General features: G+C 38.4%; 1 protein-coding gene across 14 annotated transcripts in view; it reads left to right on the forward strand.

Annotated features, from left to right (window-relative positions):
• Positions 1 to 17,616, forward strand: part of CREM (cAMP responsive element modulator) — a 59,271-nt gene that overhangs the window by 12,534 nt on the left and 29,121 nt on the right. For 9 of the 14 annotated variants that reach the window (XR_014183441.1, XM_082046669.1, XM_082046676.1 and 6 more), the window contains 4 exons: positions 702 to 848; positions 4,719 to 4,810; positions 4,953 to 5,098; positions 11,299 to 11,487. Coding sequence is in view for 13 of the 14 variants with exons in the window: in XM_082046669.1 (XP_081902795.1) it covers positions 702 to 848; positions 4,719 to 4,810; positions 4,953 to 5,098; positions 11,299 to 11,487 (574 nt within the window). In the remaining variant the exon portion in view is untranslated. Of the gene's footprint in view, positions 1 to 701; positions 849 to 4,718; positions 4,811 to 4,952; positions 5,099 to 11,298; positions 11,488 to 15,308; positions 15,432 to 17,616 lie in introns of those variants that run through there. The other 5 variants (XM_082046670.1, XM_082046679.1, XM_082046671.1 and 2 more) reach the window with 2 other exon arrangements.

Below are 17,616 nucleotides of genomic sequence, written 5' to 3' on the forward strand. Positions count from 1 at the left end.
GGCTGGGGAAAGCTATGTGTGCTATAAAATGTCATCAGAAAAAGGGATCAGATTATTCCTAAACAGAACACTGTCTTCAGCTTTGCTAGGCTTAAAGAAGAGACAGCTGTTCTTTATTTTTGTTGTTCTGTCAGGGCACTGATACACTCAATTTTTCTTGATATATAAATATATATAAATATAAATAATATATAAATATATAAATATAAAGAGGATTTATAATACTAGAACAAATAACAAATCCATGTAATGCTTTATTTACCTTTTGATTTATTTTTTAAAATTTCTGACTAAGAATGTTCTGCCCTGTAGTTGTTGCATTAACATACCTCTTCAGTGAATATTGATATTTTTTGTTAGATTTCTTGAGGTTCTTCCTAACCTTCATGCTAATAACAACAAATTTAGTGTTCGATAGTTTATGGTTGTTGTAAATTGAAAACATGAAGTCTCTGACAATAAAAGGCAGAAGAAAGATTTGCAATTTGATAGGGGACAGTTTTAAGATTTCCATACGATTTGGAAAGACATACACCAACCTTTTGCTAGTAAAACTAGTTTATTTCGGTGTGTGATAAATGCACATAGATAAACTATTTTAGATATGGAATCAAACCCAGATTCTTTTAGTATCACTTCTAAAAGCATTTGCTGAGATCTTAAGGCATGTTACTTAAACATGGTGACTGTAATTTTTGCAGGTTTCTGTAGCTGCATTGAGTGCTGGCAGAGGATCTCCAGCTGTCACTCTGGTGCAGTTGCCTTCTGGTCACACTGTTCATGCCCAGGGTGTCATTCCAGCCACACCACCCTCAGTCATTCGCTCAGCACACATGCAAGCTGTTCAGGTTAGCTCTTTTACTGTTATGTTTTCATGAATATTTAGTGCCTCATAACTCTTCTCTCCAACCCCATCTTCAGTTTTTCTCCCTTCCTATCAGCACAGCAAGATTTACTCATCTGATGTGGCAAACGGAGAGGGAGGGAAGGTGGCAAACTGCCAACCAGGAGCAGCTCTACAAGAATTGTGGAGCGATTCCTTAATGCTTCTTGTTTATCTTTTAAGAAATTGTGTCTCAGAACCCTGAACCTGCACAACAGCAAGTTTGTGTAGTAATATGGGCTTGTTTTAGTGTATCTTGCAGTTTTTCTGGTTTGTTAAATTCTATGAATGTCATTTTTCTAATGGGAAATATGAGCTCATAAATTTGCAAGTATCTCGTACTTTATTTTTGGAGAGCATCTGGATGTAATGGAAGTAAACATATTATAGTCAAATGGTTCCGCATTGTTTTTATCAGGCCCTTTTAGAGCATCTGATGTTGCTTTTTGTGGGTGTGGATATGTAAAGATGAAAAAATAAGGGCAGCCTCAAAATAAACATTTATTTAGCAAATCTTTACATGTTTGAAGTTGCTGAAGTTAGAAAACAGACTGATGCAAAATGCCTAAGAGTTTTCCAAGCTTTTAAATAGTGAAAAAAAACTAGAGGGAATGAACTTACAGTGTTTTGAAAATTACTTGGCCTCCCATTGGTGTTTTTCTTGTAGCAATGAATGCCTTTGCTCTAGTTTTCTTAAAATCTGTTTGTGAAATGTCAACTGAATTGCTTTTTGCAAGCAAAATTGATATCTCTGGTAAGAGGGACTATATACCTGTTGTGTGTGAACAGTTTTACCTGCAGTCATTGCAACATGTTAAGGAAGAGACACATGGTCAGTCTTCTTGAGAAGCCACCTTTAAAGTTGGATTTGTCTTAGTAGCTTTCAAGTGTAATGAATAAAAAGGTATATGTAGGTATCATTTATCTTAGAGATTAAAGAAAAGGCATAAAACCATGGCCAGATATTGAATATTTTATTTGTAAGCAGTAGGTGTAGACAATATGACCTGGGAAGGTTCTGAAATTCTAGATCGTTATTGAAACAGGCACAGCAGGTGGCAAGACGCTTGGGTTTAGTCAAACGTGAAGTCAAATCAGAGTATTCAAAATAAATACTTTTAAAATGGATTTTTTTCTAATTGCAGTTTACCAGAGTGGACCATCAGATAAGCGCATTCCAGTCATTCTCAGTTTCTGTCACTGCTTTTCTTCCAATCAGTATAGTCAGGACATACATGCAAAAATAGAGGACTTGCTCCAAAGCTCAGAAGGGAGAATTTCTCTGGAATCTCTTGCCAGCTGCTACTGTGTCGTCTTAGGGGAATGGAAGTCGACTATTTGTTGTGTTGAGTGAACTCTGGCTGCCTTCCCTTTCCCAGAGGAGCAGAGACAGGAAAGCTGTGTCGTGATTAATACTGACTAGTTTGTTCCGGGGTTTTTGCTTTGGTAACATTTGAGCATGCTCATGGCAAATAAGGTGACTCTACAAGAAGGGCTTGAGCATGCAGTAAAAGACTCCATTACAGAGGTTGTTCAGCCTTTCTCTAATCCTCTTAAGTACTTTATCCTGCCACCTGGCATTTCCTCCAGATTGTTTGGCTTTAACTTGATATCCTATCTCTACCAGTGGGGAAATTGGGAAATGATATCAGTTTACTTAAAAAAAAAAAGGTGTGCTGGAAGTTGATGTTAAAGCTTGCGTGACCTCTCCCTCAAACACCTGCGGCTTTAAACTGGAAGGTGTTCAAAATTTTTTGTTGTAATGCTGTTGCATTTGGGATGAAAAAAATGCTTATCTAGATCATGTTTCTTATTGTTTTGTTAATGTTGTTTTACTTGTAGGAAGGATTATGTTCAGATTGTTATGCGACTTTCCTACTTGCTCCTCCCTGTAATGTATCAGATATTGGCAGACTAACATGAGCTTGAAGTTAAATGTGAGAGCAGTGTGGTAAAGTTGAAGTCTGAGTTATGTCCAGGAAAAAGTGGCAGTGGCTTCCATTGGTTAGTATTGTAAATGCGGTTGCTTGCTATTAGAACAAGCTGAAACATTAAATTTATCTCTTTGTATTGATGGAAGTTAGAACTTCCGAAATTTCTTGCAGAAAATGTCCTCTTCCACGTTCATATGCTTAAATCTTGGTGTGATTTCCTTACCTTCTTCCCAAAGTTTAACTGGTCCTGACTTCTTCAGCCATCTGCTCAACCTAGGGGTGGCTATTGGTTTGGTAACCCTTAGTGCACCCGGAAGGTTTAAAGGTACTGAGTTCTTGTTTTTCTGCTGTTTGTCCTGGGACAAATAATTTCTTTTTTCCTTCCCCCCTCTGCAGAATGAGAGTTCTGTCCTGAGCCAGGATGCTGTGTAACGCTGTCTTAGTTTTGAAGGTTTATGTCAGAGGCTTGAAGGTTGATCCACAAGCAGATCGCTGTAGGACACTGGGGGAAATGCCTTGCAGATGATCTCCTTGCTGCTCAGCATTTGTCTGTCCTGCAAAAGGATAAATAAAAACTTCTTGAAGCTCTTGTGCCTCTGCCAGTCAGCTCTGAAGTCTGGTTTGGTGCTAGACATCTATAGACACGCAGAAGTGCCTCACATTATTTTTAAGCGCTCTTTTTTCAGTTAGGCAGGTGTAGGGTTTTAATGACACTTCCTATGTATTACTCAGCAAAATGAGGCTACATTAAATATTTTTACACAGAACTGGAATGTAATAAAATTAACAAGTGAAGAGATGATTTAATTCTGCAATAACCTGTAGTTCTTTCAAGGTGTAGTTTTGTAGATTTGAGTTGGGGTGACCCAGGCCTATAAATTTCTAGAACCTTCCAGCCAGCTGTTTTCTGTTGGGGTGGTGCAGGTTTTGTTTCTAACACTGAGCACTCAGGCCTGGCTGTCACATTAGTTCTGGAGCTCGTCCTTGACTTCCCTGAGCTGCAGGGAAGGCTTAGGTTGAACACTTGAGCCTTCTAGTCACTTAACTTGTGTTTGTCCAGCGTTAGCTTAACCCAGCGCTTAGTCTGAAACTGCAGTCTGGTCTGTCTTGATGTGGAAAAGTTGTTTTCCACACTAACTTTACTGCACTGTTTCAGTTTGGAAACCTTATACTCCCAACAGTTCAGAGTAGTTAAATGAATGAAGAAAACAGCATGTTTTCCAAATTAAATAATCACTTTCAGTTCTGTGTAATAAGATAGTTGCTGCTAAAGAGTGTGATTCACCTCCAGGCCTTCATGTTGTCTTGGGTAATTTTAAGAGAAAAAGAACCTGTGAAAATACTACCAAGAAAGGTCTGAGAAATGAGACACTGTGGACTTGTCAACGGTTTCTAAAACTTGCACAGTATTGCTAAACAGTGTATTTGTATTTTTGAATGTATCAGTAAATGTAATATGTGTATATGTGTACATATTTTCTAAATAGCTTTGGTGTGGTTTTGAAGAGGCTTTTTTATTGTATACTGTTATTTAAGGTGCATTCGTGCAGTATTCTGTATTTTAAATGTTTAATTTCACTTTAAAAGCTAATTAGATTGCATAATATTTTGACATTTAAATAAATCTGCTGTCTTCAGTACTTTTTCTAGGTGTCACTCACAAAAAAGTAACTTGGATTATTTGGATTTTTTTCTTTTTCAAGTGGAAGATGTTGTTTAAGTGGCTGTGTGTTGCTAACCTCAGAATTTGTGTTTTGCTTTGGCAAAAGAAGTCCAAGATCACACTTAGTGATAAATAAGTGCACAAACTTCCTTTATGCAAACATGGAAATAATTTTTTTTAATCTGTTGCTGTGGTTTTTTTTATGAAGTTATGAATTCCAGAAACTTTGCTATTACAGGTAGCATCGATTGCAGATGAATGTGTAGAATCAGAAGGGCTAATTGATTCTCAAAGACGTAGGGAAATACTTTCAAGAAGGCCTTCATACCGGTAAGGACTCTTTATTTTGATTTTGCTGGGGTTTAAAAGCAGCTTTTATATTGCTGCAAAACTATATGATAAAAGCCAGTGGCTTAGTTTTTTCATGGATATGGAATTTCAAATGTATAAAATTATTTACATTCTTTTTTAGAAAAATTTTGAATGAACTCTCATCAGATGCTCCTGCAGTACCAAAGATTGAAGAAGAAGAAAAATCGGAAGATGAAGGAGCACCTTCTGGAATGTCTCCAATGGCCATGCCAGCCAGCCTGTATCATACTAACGCAGGGCAATACAGTACGTTTGCAAAGATACTATGTGATGTTGCAGAACATATATAGGAACAACTCTGCTTCCATAATGAAGTAGTGATGTTGGATTTTGGTGAAGAAAAATGAGAACTTCTGTTTTCCTAAATAATTTCAATTTTAATATTTAATTTTTCCTAATGTGGGCATGGTAGACTTTTAGTCTGTTTCTTGTAATGTCTGTTGGTTGCTAGATTTAGTCCTTCTAGAACTCCTGTGCATTAAAAATGTGGAGGCGAGGCTCAGGTGAAATGAAAAATGCTGACATTTTTATGTGAATGTTCAGTGTTATAAATCACTGCAGTTTCAAATTACTGTGACTTGCTATGTATTAGTGCTATTTATTACATTAGATGACTATTAGTGAGTTAGACTTTTTTAAAGTATGAGGTTGGAGTATGAAATTATTTCTTAACTTTGAATTTTCTTTCTGAAAAGAACTATGTCTTTTCCTCTCCAATTGTCAAGTATGAACACTTTAGCTGCAGAATTAACTTAAGTTGTGGTCTCCAACATTTGATACTTCATCGAAACAGAAGTTAAAAGCTGGATTCACAGTTCTGTTCTATTGATTTTTATTTATCATTATTCCTGCATTTATGTTAAAAAATGTTGCAAACTCCTTCCCCATAGCTTCTTTGGGCTTAATCGTATATCATCTAAGGGTTAACTTTCTACTAACTCTTTTAAAATTATGTATTGGATAAAGCATCACTCCTACACTTTTGTGGTTGTTTTTTTGTGGGTTTGTTTGTTTGTTGTTGATGTTGTGTGTGTTTTGTTTTGTTTTTCCATGTCTTTTCATGTGTAGTTACATGGAAATGCAGCTATTTTTCCTTTGATATAATGACAGGAAAATTGCAATAGAAATGTAGTGGGTTTGTTTCTTTTTTTCCTGAAACAATGGAAGTCTATTAAAGCATTGTGATGGTGTATAAAAGAGGATGCAGTGGCTCTCCAGTTGTATTCTAGTCATCCTTAGAATCCTTCAGTTATTTTTAATTTGTCCAACTAAAGTAATTATCAACTCTGAGAAAGCAGAATTTCTTATAATATTATCCACCCCTTCAACATAGAAAGCAATTTTGCTTGGGCTCCTAAGCTGCTTTTCTTACCTGTTCTGTAAGGTATAGACATAAATAAATGTCTGATTCATGATGTACAGCATCTGAAGTGCTTTTTTTGTGAACCTGTGCTCCTGCTAAATGACAGTTATCCCGTACAGAACCTGTCAGGAATCCTTGAACAAATTAAATTACTTTCTTCAGGTTTTGAATTTATAATTCAGTTTGGCTTATGTTCATTTTTAAAAAATATATATTTGCAGTTTAAAGGCTTAAAAAGAAGTCCTGTAGTGTCTGTACTGTGTTCAAGTGAGCCTCCAAACTTTTAGAATTTCTAATAAATTAGGTGTTTAGGCTTCTTAATTGTAGATTCCTCCAGGAAACCAGAGTTGTACTTTTCTAGCAATGTCTTGCAGGAGGTGACTATTACTTCGTAACTGGGGATGTTTTAATTTGAACATAGCTATAAAACGTAGTGACAGAGAAGTGTGGTTTTGCTTTCTTGTTCAATCATACATTTACTTCTGAAAAAATCAAACAACAGAGAGCATCACCAACGATATGCTTAATTTAGCAGAGCCTACAAAATTTTAATGAAATCTTTATTTAGACTTGGCTTTTGCATGAGCCAAGCATACAAGATTTCTGGTTGATGCTGATTTTTCTTTGAATAATTTACATGCATAGCCTAAAACATGTACTGTATATTTAAAGTAATTTAACTTGTTAAGTAGATTCTCAGCCATAATGAGGCATTGCTTCAGGATGCAATGTCAACTTTCATAGGCTTTCCTGATTCTGGCTCCAAAACTTTGTTTTGAGAGCTTTGGATTCCTGGATATGTTTTTTCATACCCAATTTATTAATTCATTAATTTGATTTTTTATTTTTTTTTTTTTAAGTTTAACTTTGTAAGTTAAAATATCACACATCTTTTGCTGCAGTGAAGTTTCTGTTTTCTCTCTAATTCTGGTTAGGAAAAATTACATCAAAATCATTCTGAAGATGCTGGTCATTAGCCTTAAAGTTATTGCTTGCCAGAAAAGTTGCATTTTCAGTTGAATCCAAGTGGTAGCAAGGATCATCATCTCCTTGGAGTAGAGGGAGTCTTAATTTGGAATTTACCAATGAGAGCTTGACTCTTCTAGTCCTTGTGTGTATAAGGCACAGATCTGCAGCATGTCTGAGCAGCTGTCCTGTTGGCTGCTGTGATCCTTGGGAACTGCTAAAACCATGAACACCACATGGGAATGTGGCCTCTCCTGGGTTGATTGCAGCATGGACATGAGGCAGAAGGTCACTACGTGTATCTATTTTACCTTTACATCTCCTGTCAATAGCTCTTTACTTCTGCTTATCGTTGTTGTATCATCTGAGTACTCTTCTCTTCTTGGCCAGCATGGGTTGTGTGGTTCTGCTGTGCAGGCATCCAGCAGTTTATGCACAAAGTGTCTGTAGCAATGAAGAGCTGGTCTCGCAGTGTCACTACAGCCATCTGTGCACTGGTTTAAAACTACATTTACCAATTCCTTATTTTCTCTCTTGTTCTCTTTATTCCTGCTCAGGTGAGGCAGTTTAGTTGAAAAGATAAGTTTTACTATATGTTGGATGTCTGGGATGACTATTTTTGGAAAAACTTGATAAGTATTTTTTTCTGAAAAACAAGTATGCTTCTTCCATTAGCATCAGTGATGGCGGTTCTTTGCTTTCTTTTTACCAGACAAAACAGTATGTTGCCATGGTTTCCAGACATCTTTTTCTTCAGAGCTTTTTGGCTTTCTCTGATGGAAGCAGACAGACTGACACCATGACCAGCTGGAAAAAAATGTCTTTCCTAGTTACCTCCATCAACGTGGGTGTTATCTTTCTGTAAGAGGAGGATTGATAGTTTTGCATAAGGTGGTGTCTTCTATATGAGCCTTGGATCTGATCTGACTACAAACGTATTCTGGTGGCTGTAGTTCTGTCATGTTGGTTATTGAGTACTGAAAAATATTGGCTTGCCTCACCTGTGGTGGTGGTCTAACTGTGCAAGAGTTGTTTGTTCAGTTGCAGTGTGTGAATTAACCACACTCGCCCTTTGCCTACTTGTGTATATCATGATGTTCTGTCTGAAACCATGCAGGGGAAATGAAAATGACTAGTTCTTTTGCCATCTGTTTGGGTTGCCTGCTGTCTTAGGACAGGTTTTTAATGATTGGAGAATTAAGAAATCTTTTGAGAAAGACCGACTCTAGATGCTTTTCCCAGTTTTGGAAGGGAGGGAAAGATACTTGGATTAGAGCTGTTGATCATACCCAAAGAATGGTATTCGTATCATATTCATTCCTACCTAGAAGATGCCACTTACATCCATGTGCATGGTGTGCAACTCCAGGGACTGTCCAGGAAAGTCCTGTACTCTCCATAGAAGGCCCAATTTCTGGTAGAGCTCCAGCACCACAAAAGTCTGTACAGTGGTTGCAATCAGGACAGTGAAAGGGCTGTGGACTCTGTGATGTTCTGGTAATATGGCAGGAATCAGTCCTGTAAGGGAGAGAGCTACTGGAGTTAATTGACTTGTGTTTAGAAAGTACTGGATTGCGATCTGAATGAATCATTGCAGGGCAGCTGGGACATAATTGTTTACCCAGGCTCACTGTGGAGCCAAGTACTTTGCATGATTATGTGCTCTTTGTTATGTGGTATGGTACTGTTACGGTGTAGACATACCATTTTTGGTGCTAACTCTGTAAGAGGCAGAATTCAGCTGTCTATAGCTTCCCTGGGAGGCAGGGGCAACAAATCCTGCTGGGAGGCTCACACACGGCTGGGAACTTGCTCTTGTCCAGATCGCACAAAGTATAGAGGACACAAGGATTTATTTTTCTTGCTTCTCTCTTCTACCCTGCACCCAGATGAGACACTCTCAGCTTTGGAGGCCAGACTGAAACAACATCTTGCTCGTTTTGTGTGTGTTCCCCTACACGCCACAATGCTTTATGGAGCTTGCATGCAACAGTCAGCTAGTTCCTACTTCACATGTTCCCCATTCCAAGGGCAGGACTTGAGGTCCATGCTGAGCCCTGCTCCAGTATTGCAGATAGGGCTCAGTGCTTTATCCAGCATGAGAGGGATTCCACATTTTCTCCTACAAGAAGCTAATTTAGCTGCTAGGATTTGGCCATTTTGGTAAATAACTTTACTACGTGCTCAAAAAGTTAGCAGAGGTTGTAGTAGATAGTTGCTATTGTCTAATTTACTAATAAGAGTTTACTAATCAACTGTCAGTGTTTCAGTGCTCTTTGAAGTGTTATTGTCTGATGTTGCCTTTTTAAGATAACCTGCTATTGTCAGGAGAGAAAATTTGAAATCAGCTGTCTCCAAAACTCACATGGGTGTCTAGCAAATCACGTACTCAGATAACCAGAGCTGAACCTTCAAGAATGTCACCAAATAGTGTGAATCTGACAGTGAAATCAGAGGAGCTGGCAATCCTGAATCTGTGCTTATATTGACTTGCATACCATCTCAGACCACTTTAAATACAACAATGGTTGTAATTTAGGTATCTTCTGGGGGAGAAAGACATTTGTTACTTATTTTTTCTCATCTAAAAGTTCCAGGAGTATTTTAATTAACACAAGAGACATGGATTTGATGGGTAGACCGCTCAGTGGATAGGGAATTAGCTGGATGGTCATACTCAAAGGGTTGTGATCAAAAACTCCATGTCCAGGTGGAGACTAGTGACAAGTGGTGACCCTCAGGAGTCTGCTTTGGGACCAGTATTATTTAACATCTTTGTTGTGGACATGGATAATAGAGTTGAGTGCACCCTCAGAAAGTTTATGGATGACACCAAGCTGAGTGATGTGGTTGATACTCTAGAGAGAAGGGATGCCATCCAGAGGGGCCTTGACAGGAGAGGTAGGCTGTGTGAAACTTATGAAGTTCAACAATGCCAGCTGCAAGGTCCTGCACATGGATCAGGCAATGCCAAACACTGACACAGGCTGGGCTATGAGTGGATTGAGAGCAGCCCTGCCGAGAAGGACTTGAGGGTGTTGGTTGCTAAAAAGCTGAATATGATGCAGCAATGTGTGCTCACAACCCAGAAAGCCAATTGCATCCTCAGCCGCATCAGAAGCAGCATGGTCAGCAGGTTGAGGGAGGTGATTCTGCTCCTCTACTTGGCTCTCATGAGACCCCACCTGCAATACTGCGTTCATCTCTGGGGCCTCCAACGTAAGATAGACATGGACCTGTTGGAGTGAGTTCAGTGGAGGGCCACAAAGGTTATTGGGATCTGGAGCACCTCTCCTGTGAACACAGGCTGAGAGAGTTGGGCTTCTTCAACCTGGAGAAGAGAAGGCTCTGGGGAGACCTTATTGTGGCCTTTCAGTACTTAAAGGGAGGCTACAGGAAAGCTGGAGGTGGACTCTTTATCAAGGAGTACAGTGATAGGATGAGGGATAATTGTTTTAAACTGAGAGTAGGTTTAGATTAGATTTTAGGAAGAAACTCTTTACTGTGAGGGTGGTGAGACCCTGGAACATGTTGCCCAGAGAAGCTGTGGATGCCCTGTCCCTGGAAGTGTTCAAGGCCAGGTTGGATGGGGCTTTGAGCAAGCTGGTCTAGTGGAAGGTGTCCCTGCCCATGGCAGGGCGGTTGGAGCTACATGATCTTTAAGGTCCCTTCAAACCCAAAGCATTCTAGGATTCTATTGTATTTCTGCTCTTAACAAAGATAATGCAAATTTCAAAAGGAATATACAATTAACCTCTCTAGGGAATCTGATTTTTTTTTTTTTACTTTAGGTCTTAAAGCTACAATGATTCTCTGTGACTAGGAGCTGCTATTTTTTCATTTTTTCTTGTATTAAAACTATTTAGGAGAATTAATATTTCTGGAAGCACAGAGATAAAATGTGTGGAACACTGTTTTTTATCCATTATAAATGTGGCGTGTACGACACAACAGGCTTTATATTTGTGGAAATCAGGATTAACGTTATTTAAGTTTCATTGTGCAATTGATCTTTAAGCAAGGAGAAGACCAGGAGTCCTACAGACAATATTTATTTTAAAAAGGGAAATGTGTTACGTCTCTATTGCCTAACTTTTCTTTTTCTTTTTATGTTTAGTTACTATAACCCAAGGTGGTGCAATCCAGATTTCTAATCCAGCCTCTGATGGTGTCCATGGACTACCAACATTAACAATGACAAATTCGGGAGCTCCTCAGCCAGGTGCTACCATTGTGCAATATGCAGGACAATCCCCTGATGGCACACAACAATTTTTTCTTCCTGGAAGCCCAGTTGTTGTTCAAGGTATGTTTTATTAGTCTATTGCTTTTTATTTTTTTCATATAAACCAATTTTTCTTAAAAGGCTTTTTATTTTGTGTTGACATTATTGCACTACTAAATAGAATATTTATGCATAGCAAGATGGAAAACAGTCTTGGGAGGAAACTCAGTGTCTCTGTTCAGTAAAGCAGCTCCTCCTTTCAATTTAAAAAAAATTGTGAGGAAGAAATAACAGTATAAAATCACTTTCTGCTTTGAATTCTCTTATCTAGACTTTGAGAGATATGTTTAATTGCAGTAAATGTGCTGTTACAGATCGAAATTAGATGCTGCGACTGCGTCTCTTTTAATATACAAAACAATTTTTTTTTTCCCAGTAGTTAATCAATCTTAATAAAACACAAGTTCTGAAGTTCTTTGGGTATGTTCAGGGCAAAATTTCCTTGCAACTTATGACTCTTGTAGTTACTGGAAAGGAGATCCTTTCCTGGAGCATGTTTTCTCACAGAAGAACACTTTGTGGGTCCTATAAAATGCACACATGTGAACTGAACTGTGAATAGTGAATTACTGAACCTTGCTGTAGTTTATGCAGTATTTTTTTTCCATCCACTGTTGCCAGCCTTTTGGAAATGCTGAGGGAGTTTATGAACCAAAAGTCTCTTGGATTCTTACTGATACCAGGGCAAGTAGAGATGGAATTTGGGTTATTCTGAGGAAAACCTTTGAAAATGGGGAAGAGATTTCTGCATGGAAGCACTAAATTGATGGCCGTGATGGAGGATACAGGGAATTTATTTTCACTTTTCCCTATTGCTTTTTTAAAAAAAATTCAGTACAGAGAAGTAGGGAGGAAGGGCTATCCGAATGCTTTCTAAAGCCAAAACTGCTATCTGAAATAAACCATGTGAAGGGCTAGAAAGACTTTAAGTGTGTATTTGTGGAGTGAATAAAAGTCACTGAGTAAATGTAGACACAGATATCTGAGATAGTTGGTGAAGTCAGGTTGAGGTGCTTTTTTTTTTTTGCACTAATATGGATATGTGAAATAAGTTTGGTGGCTGTTCCTCTCCCTTTGCTGTAAAGGAAGCCCAGAATGTAAATAAAGCCAATAGCTTGCAGATATCTGAACTTGTTGAGAGAATGCTGAATAATGATACCAAATTTGAATTCTTCTATTGCCTCTGGTTAATTCTTTGCTGAAATACATTGTATTTTCCAAGACTTTTCAGAAGCCTTTAAAGGAAACTATTAGACTAGAATGAAAAACCCTATGCCAGTATTAGTTTTAATAATGCAGAGAATGTTTTAACTTCCCTAATTATTATTATGAACACATTCTTAGCAAAGCCATGAGACCCAAATTTCGCTGTCCCCCAAACAAATCTCCCACTCTGATAGTGTGTGTTTTCTGAGTCTAATATGTTTTCTATACACATGTGTACATATCCCTTAAATTAGATGACTTACCCATCTCTCCAGGTTGACTGTAGTGGTTTGTATGTTGTGCTTTGATTCTTTAGAGTTTTGGGGGTGGGTGGTGCGGAGATAGTAGCTTCTTTGTTGTTTCCTAAAACCTCCCCAGTTTGTAAAGAAGCACAAAACTTAGGGATTGTATCTGGCAGCATTTCAGTCTTTGGGAATTTCATTGGACTGGCCTTGCTTTCCAGACCCTTTGTTCCAGGGTTGTCCTCTGACAGGGCTGTGCTCTCACCTCCCTATTCACTTCGGTGATGGACTCCATGACTTGATCATGTATCTCCTTAAGTGTCTTCTCTGTGGTGCAAACTTTCAAAATGGATTCAGAGACAGTTACTGAACACCTGCTCTATCCTGTTTCTGGAAGCTTCTAGATACTTTCAACTGAATTGACTTGTTCTCTGTCCATGCTCAGAGAAGTTGACTTCCTGGAATTCTCTGTTCCTTTGGCCCAAAGTCCAAAAGCTTTAGTGATGCTCATGGCTGTTGACACAGAAAAGTGCTACATAACATACACAAAGGGAATAGTAAGTGAGCATGAACTCAGAGATAAAGAAAATATAAAAGGTTCCAACTCACTATACATGCTATTGATAGTGGAAAATCTTAAAAAAAATGTTTAATTAAAGAAGTGTGAAAGCACCTGAGGAAGTTTATGGTAATGGAGGTGTCTTATGGTAATAATTGTGTGTCATCAACAAAACTTGAGTTATTCAGGATGGAGTGAGTCAATGAAATCAGTTGGATAGACATCACAGGTCATCTTGCCTACGGTAGAAAGACTGTAGGAACATAGTTTATGAGTATTTGTCATTTACATACACTTCGTAATTGCTCGTTCACCTGATATTGTGATAGCACAGATTGTAATAGGAAAGCAACATTCTGCTTAGTAATCTTTACACTTATGTATATTTTTAGAATGGTTTTGGGTAGACAGCATATAAATGTTATTTGTAATAATAATGGAAGTAAAAGAAAGGAAAAAAAAGTGTAACAAATATTAGTCCTAGGGCAGAAAAGATCTGTTTTAGAATCTTGCAAGATAGCATATATATTTATATTTTTTCTAAAGTATTTGTTGATGTATCTCATGTAAAAATGGATGGCACTACATAAACCCTGTGGTTGATATTTTCTGATAACCTGTGATGGGGAAAAAGGATTAATATAAAAGTGCCAAAGGTGTTGATCCAACTGAGTGATACTTCATTTGCTACAAGTTTATATTCACAGGCAAAATAAGGTTCACTTCTGATGTCCTGATAGTTTTCAAATACAGGCTAAGGATTTTTTTTCCTGGCTGAAGTAAAAGAAAGTGTTTAATTATTAGTGCAAATGAGTGTAGAAAAGTTGTTTCAAAAATAATTTTGTTGTGAACTGTGTGTGTTTTCATTATATGGTCAGTGATATTTGAGATCTGTGGCTTGAATTTCTTGCGTGCTTCAGTTCTGATCTTCTGTTCATATGATCCTCAAGTGGTCCTGTAATCACAGGGCGCTCCTTTTTTGTGCTGGTGCTTCCATTATTGCTGTCCTTGGCATAGTTTCACAGCTGACGAATTACCAGTCCCAATTTGTTTATTACAGACAAACGCCTTACAATTTTGCTGTGCCCTACATACAGACCAGTGCCCAGACTGGTCTAAAACTAATTTTGTTTAAATTCATGTAAATAAGGAGTAACTCTGTTAGAGCTGAGATTTTTTTTTTTTTGATTTGTTCTTTTTTTTAAAACTAAGTCAACCAGTTCTCTTGGTTTTATTTTGGAAAACAAGGGAACCGAGGAGAGGCAGCCTTGATCCAGAGTTACTGTTCTGCTTATTACAGCATCAGAAATCACTAGCTTTAGGTTGACTGACTTTAGAGCTTTCTTCAACCTTTTTGGAAGCTTTTAACAGAAATTAAATGAGTGGATTGTGGGTTTCCCCCCACTGCAAGGAGCTTTAGCCTTTCATTTACATATTTGCTATAACTTATTAAGCTTTCCTGTCTCACGTGTCTGTTGGGCAGAGTTCTCTGCCTTTTAGTGGAATTGTTCCAATCAAAACAATTCCACGTCTTTTTAAAATGTCTCTGTTTTCTACTCAATCGTGACTTTTATCATTCTGGTTCCTTCATGAATTCTAGAGCCACGTTTTAATTCCTGTCAGTCAGTGCTGCGAATTTTCAGGTCTTGCTTTACAGCCAGCTTTGTGGTGAGGGCTTTCTGCAGCTTTATGAATAATTCAGGGAAAAAGAACAAAGCTGGGCTTATAGAAACATGGAAGAGAAAGAAAAAAAAAAGCTGCAGTTTCAGTGGGCCGTTCCGGTGACAGAGCATATTGATGACAGTGGTAAGCAAGTGACCTCACTGTGATGTCAGTGCTCTTGCTTGTAATCCTGCACATGCTTGCTGGTTTGGAACAGTTCACGCTGAGCTCTGCTGGAGGAACAGGAGAGTCGGGTGTGCAGGGGCTGATCATGGCTGTGACAGGGGATGAAACAGGTACAAATTTTGTTAGTCTTTTACATAGTATTTTTGAGTGTCTAAATAGTGCTTAGTTGGTATTTGTGACGTTTTCTTTTGAAACTGTTGCTGTAACTCTTTCATCTTTCTAAACTGGTATAAATAGCTTTTGTTTATATCTAGTCAATGTAGGATTTCAGGGCAATTTTAACAGTTTCATTTTGGGGGAAAAAAGAATCACTGTTAGTGCATGAGTTCTTATACAGATTGATTCAGATAACTAATCTTTACTAGCAGTACAGGATTTTTCTGAAAAAATCCACCACTCTTTTAAATCCTTTTTTCTTGTGGAGGTGGTCATAGATGTTACTATGTTTATAATCGTCTTCTATTTTTTAAAAATGACATTTCCTTTTTTTTGTTTGGCAAGAAACACTTCAGATTTGATAGCCAAAACAGACTTGAGCGTAGCTGTAAGAGAAAGGTGTGCATTGTTTCAGTAGCATAAAGAAACCCTGCGCTTTCGTTCTTAAAGAAAATCCTGAACGCAAACAAATGTGAGAGCAGTAATTGTAAGCGCTGTGCCGCCTGCTTGTTTGCTCCTCCGCCGTTCTGCTGCTCTGTTCCTCCGCTAATTGAGTTCAAAGGGCTGACGTCACTGCATTTCCTGGAATCGGTTGCAGTAGGAACTGGAAAAGTTAAACTCCAAACAAGACACACATTGACGTCAGCCCAAGTCATGCTGCCATTTAGTCAGTTCCTTTCTGCTCCGTCAGTTGCCTCCGGCAGGTCTGCAGCGTTAACCCCTTCGCAGCCGGTGCCTACGTGCTCATGGAGCTGCTCATGGCTTCATTAATCCAAAGATAAGCATCTTCCCCAAGCCCGTGGTTTGGTCCCTTTTTTTTTTTTGGATTCTCAAAGGAATAATGATTCATGCCTTGTTTAGCGAGTTCAGTGGGGAAGTTCAAACCCCTTTGATATTGTAGTCCCATCGTTATGACTCAGAGAAGAGGAGAATAGCTGCACTAATGCACAGCGTGCACCGGGCTTTTTTTTTCTCCTGGATAACCACTGAAAGAGCACAAGTGCAGGGATGCTCTCTAGTGTTCGGCAAGTTACTTTTTCCAAGAACCTGCTGATACAAGGTGGTTGATATTTTTGGTGTGCTATTTGTTTTGGTTTGGTTTTAAATTGCTCAGAGATTAGTTTACAAGGTTAGTTGCACTCTTCCAAATGTGATTTGATTTTTTTGTATGTTTGTCTTGCTGTTAATAATTTCCTTTTTGTAAGCCTCAACTCAAAGCTTCAGGTTTTCAGTTACTCCCTTGCAGTTTTAAGGAGGAAAAAACCCAACCAAACAAAAAAGATGACTGGGGGCAGTGTGTTAGGGAAATAAACCATCTCCAAGTTTGTTGCTGCTTTGACAGTCTCAGTCCTAGGTCTGATATGTTAGGAATGACTTTAAAGCTCCATGGAGTTTCATTAGAAATGGCCACAGAGGTTTGTCAATCTGGATCAAGGTGCGTTGGAATTTTGTCTCAGATGCTGAAATGGAAGGTACCCTTCTCTGTAATATGCAGATACATTGCTAGAGTGAAACTACTATTTTTTCAAGAGTATTTTTTCCACAAGTATTTTTTCCAGACCTTTCTCTCCCCACCCCCTCAGCCTGTTTCATCTTTCCCAATGTCTTTTTCAGAGGAAAACAGTAGTTTATTGTCACTTTTTGAGTTTTTTTTTTTTTAATTGGAGACATTGAAATAATTGATTTGCAAGAATCTATTGTAATGCACATATTACTGCACATCTAAAAGATACTTTGTCAATGCTATGCTTTTTTTTTTAACTGTGCTGTCTGGGTTTACAAGGTCTACACCACCGAAATGGTTAGTTATCTCTGTCACCACGCTGGTTGGTTTCGAAGTGAGCCAACTGTTTGGCAGGGACAGACACTACTGGACCCTGATCAACCTATTCATGCACCATGGTGTTACTTATCCCAGTGTTTGCTGATCCCAGCTGAGATAGCGACTCAGTTCTGTTAAACCAGGTTGTAGGTCCATTATTGTACTGAGTTCTCTGAACAACAGTGGCAGTGAGTGCTGTTAGCTGACATCTGACTGTAAATCAAAGACATCAAAGTAGTTGGTCTTGTCAGGCTGAGGTGACCTCAGTTGTGGTTCTTTCCCCATGACTTGATCTACAAAATGGTTCACTGGATTTC

The sequence above is a fragment of the Streptopelia decaocto genome (assembly GCF_964273445.1).
Source record: "Streptopelia decaocto genome assembly, chromosome: 2".
Taxonomy (NCBI): Eukaryota; Metazoa; Chordata; class Aves; order Columbiformes; family Columbidae; genus Streptopelia; species Streptopelia decaocto.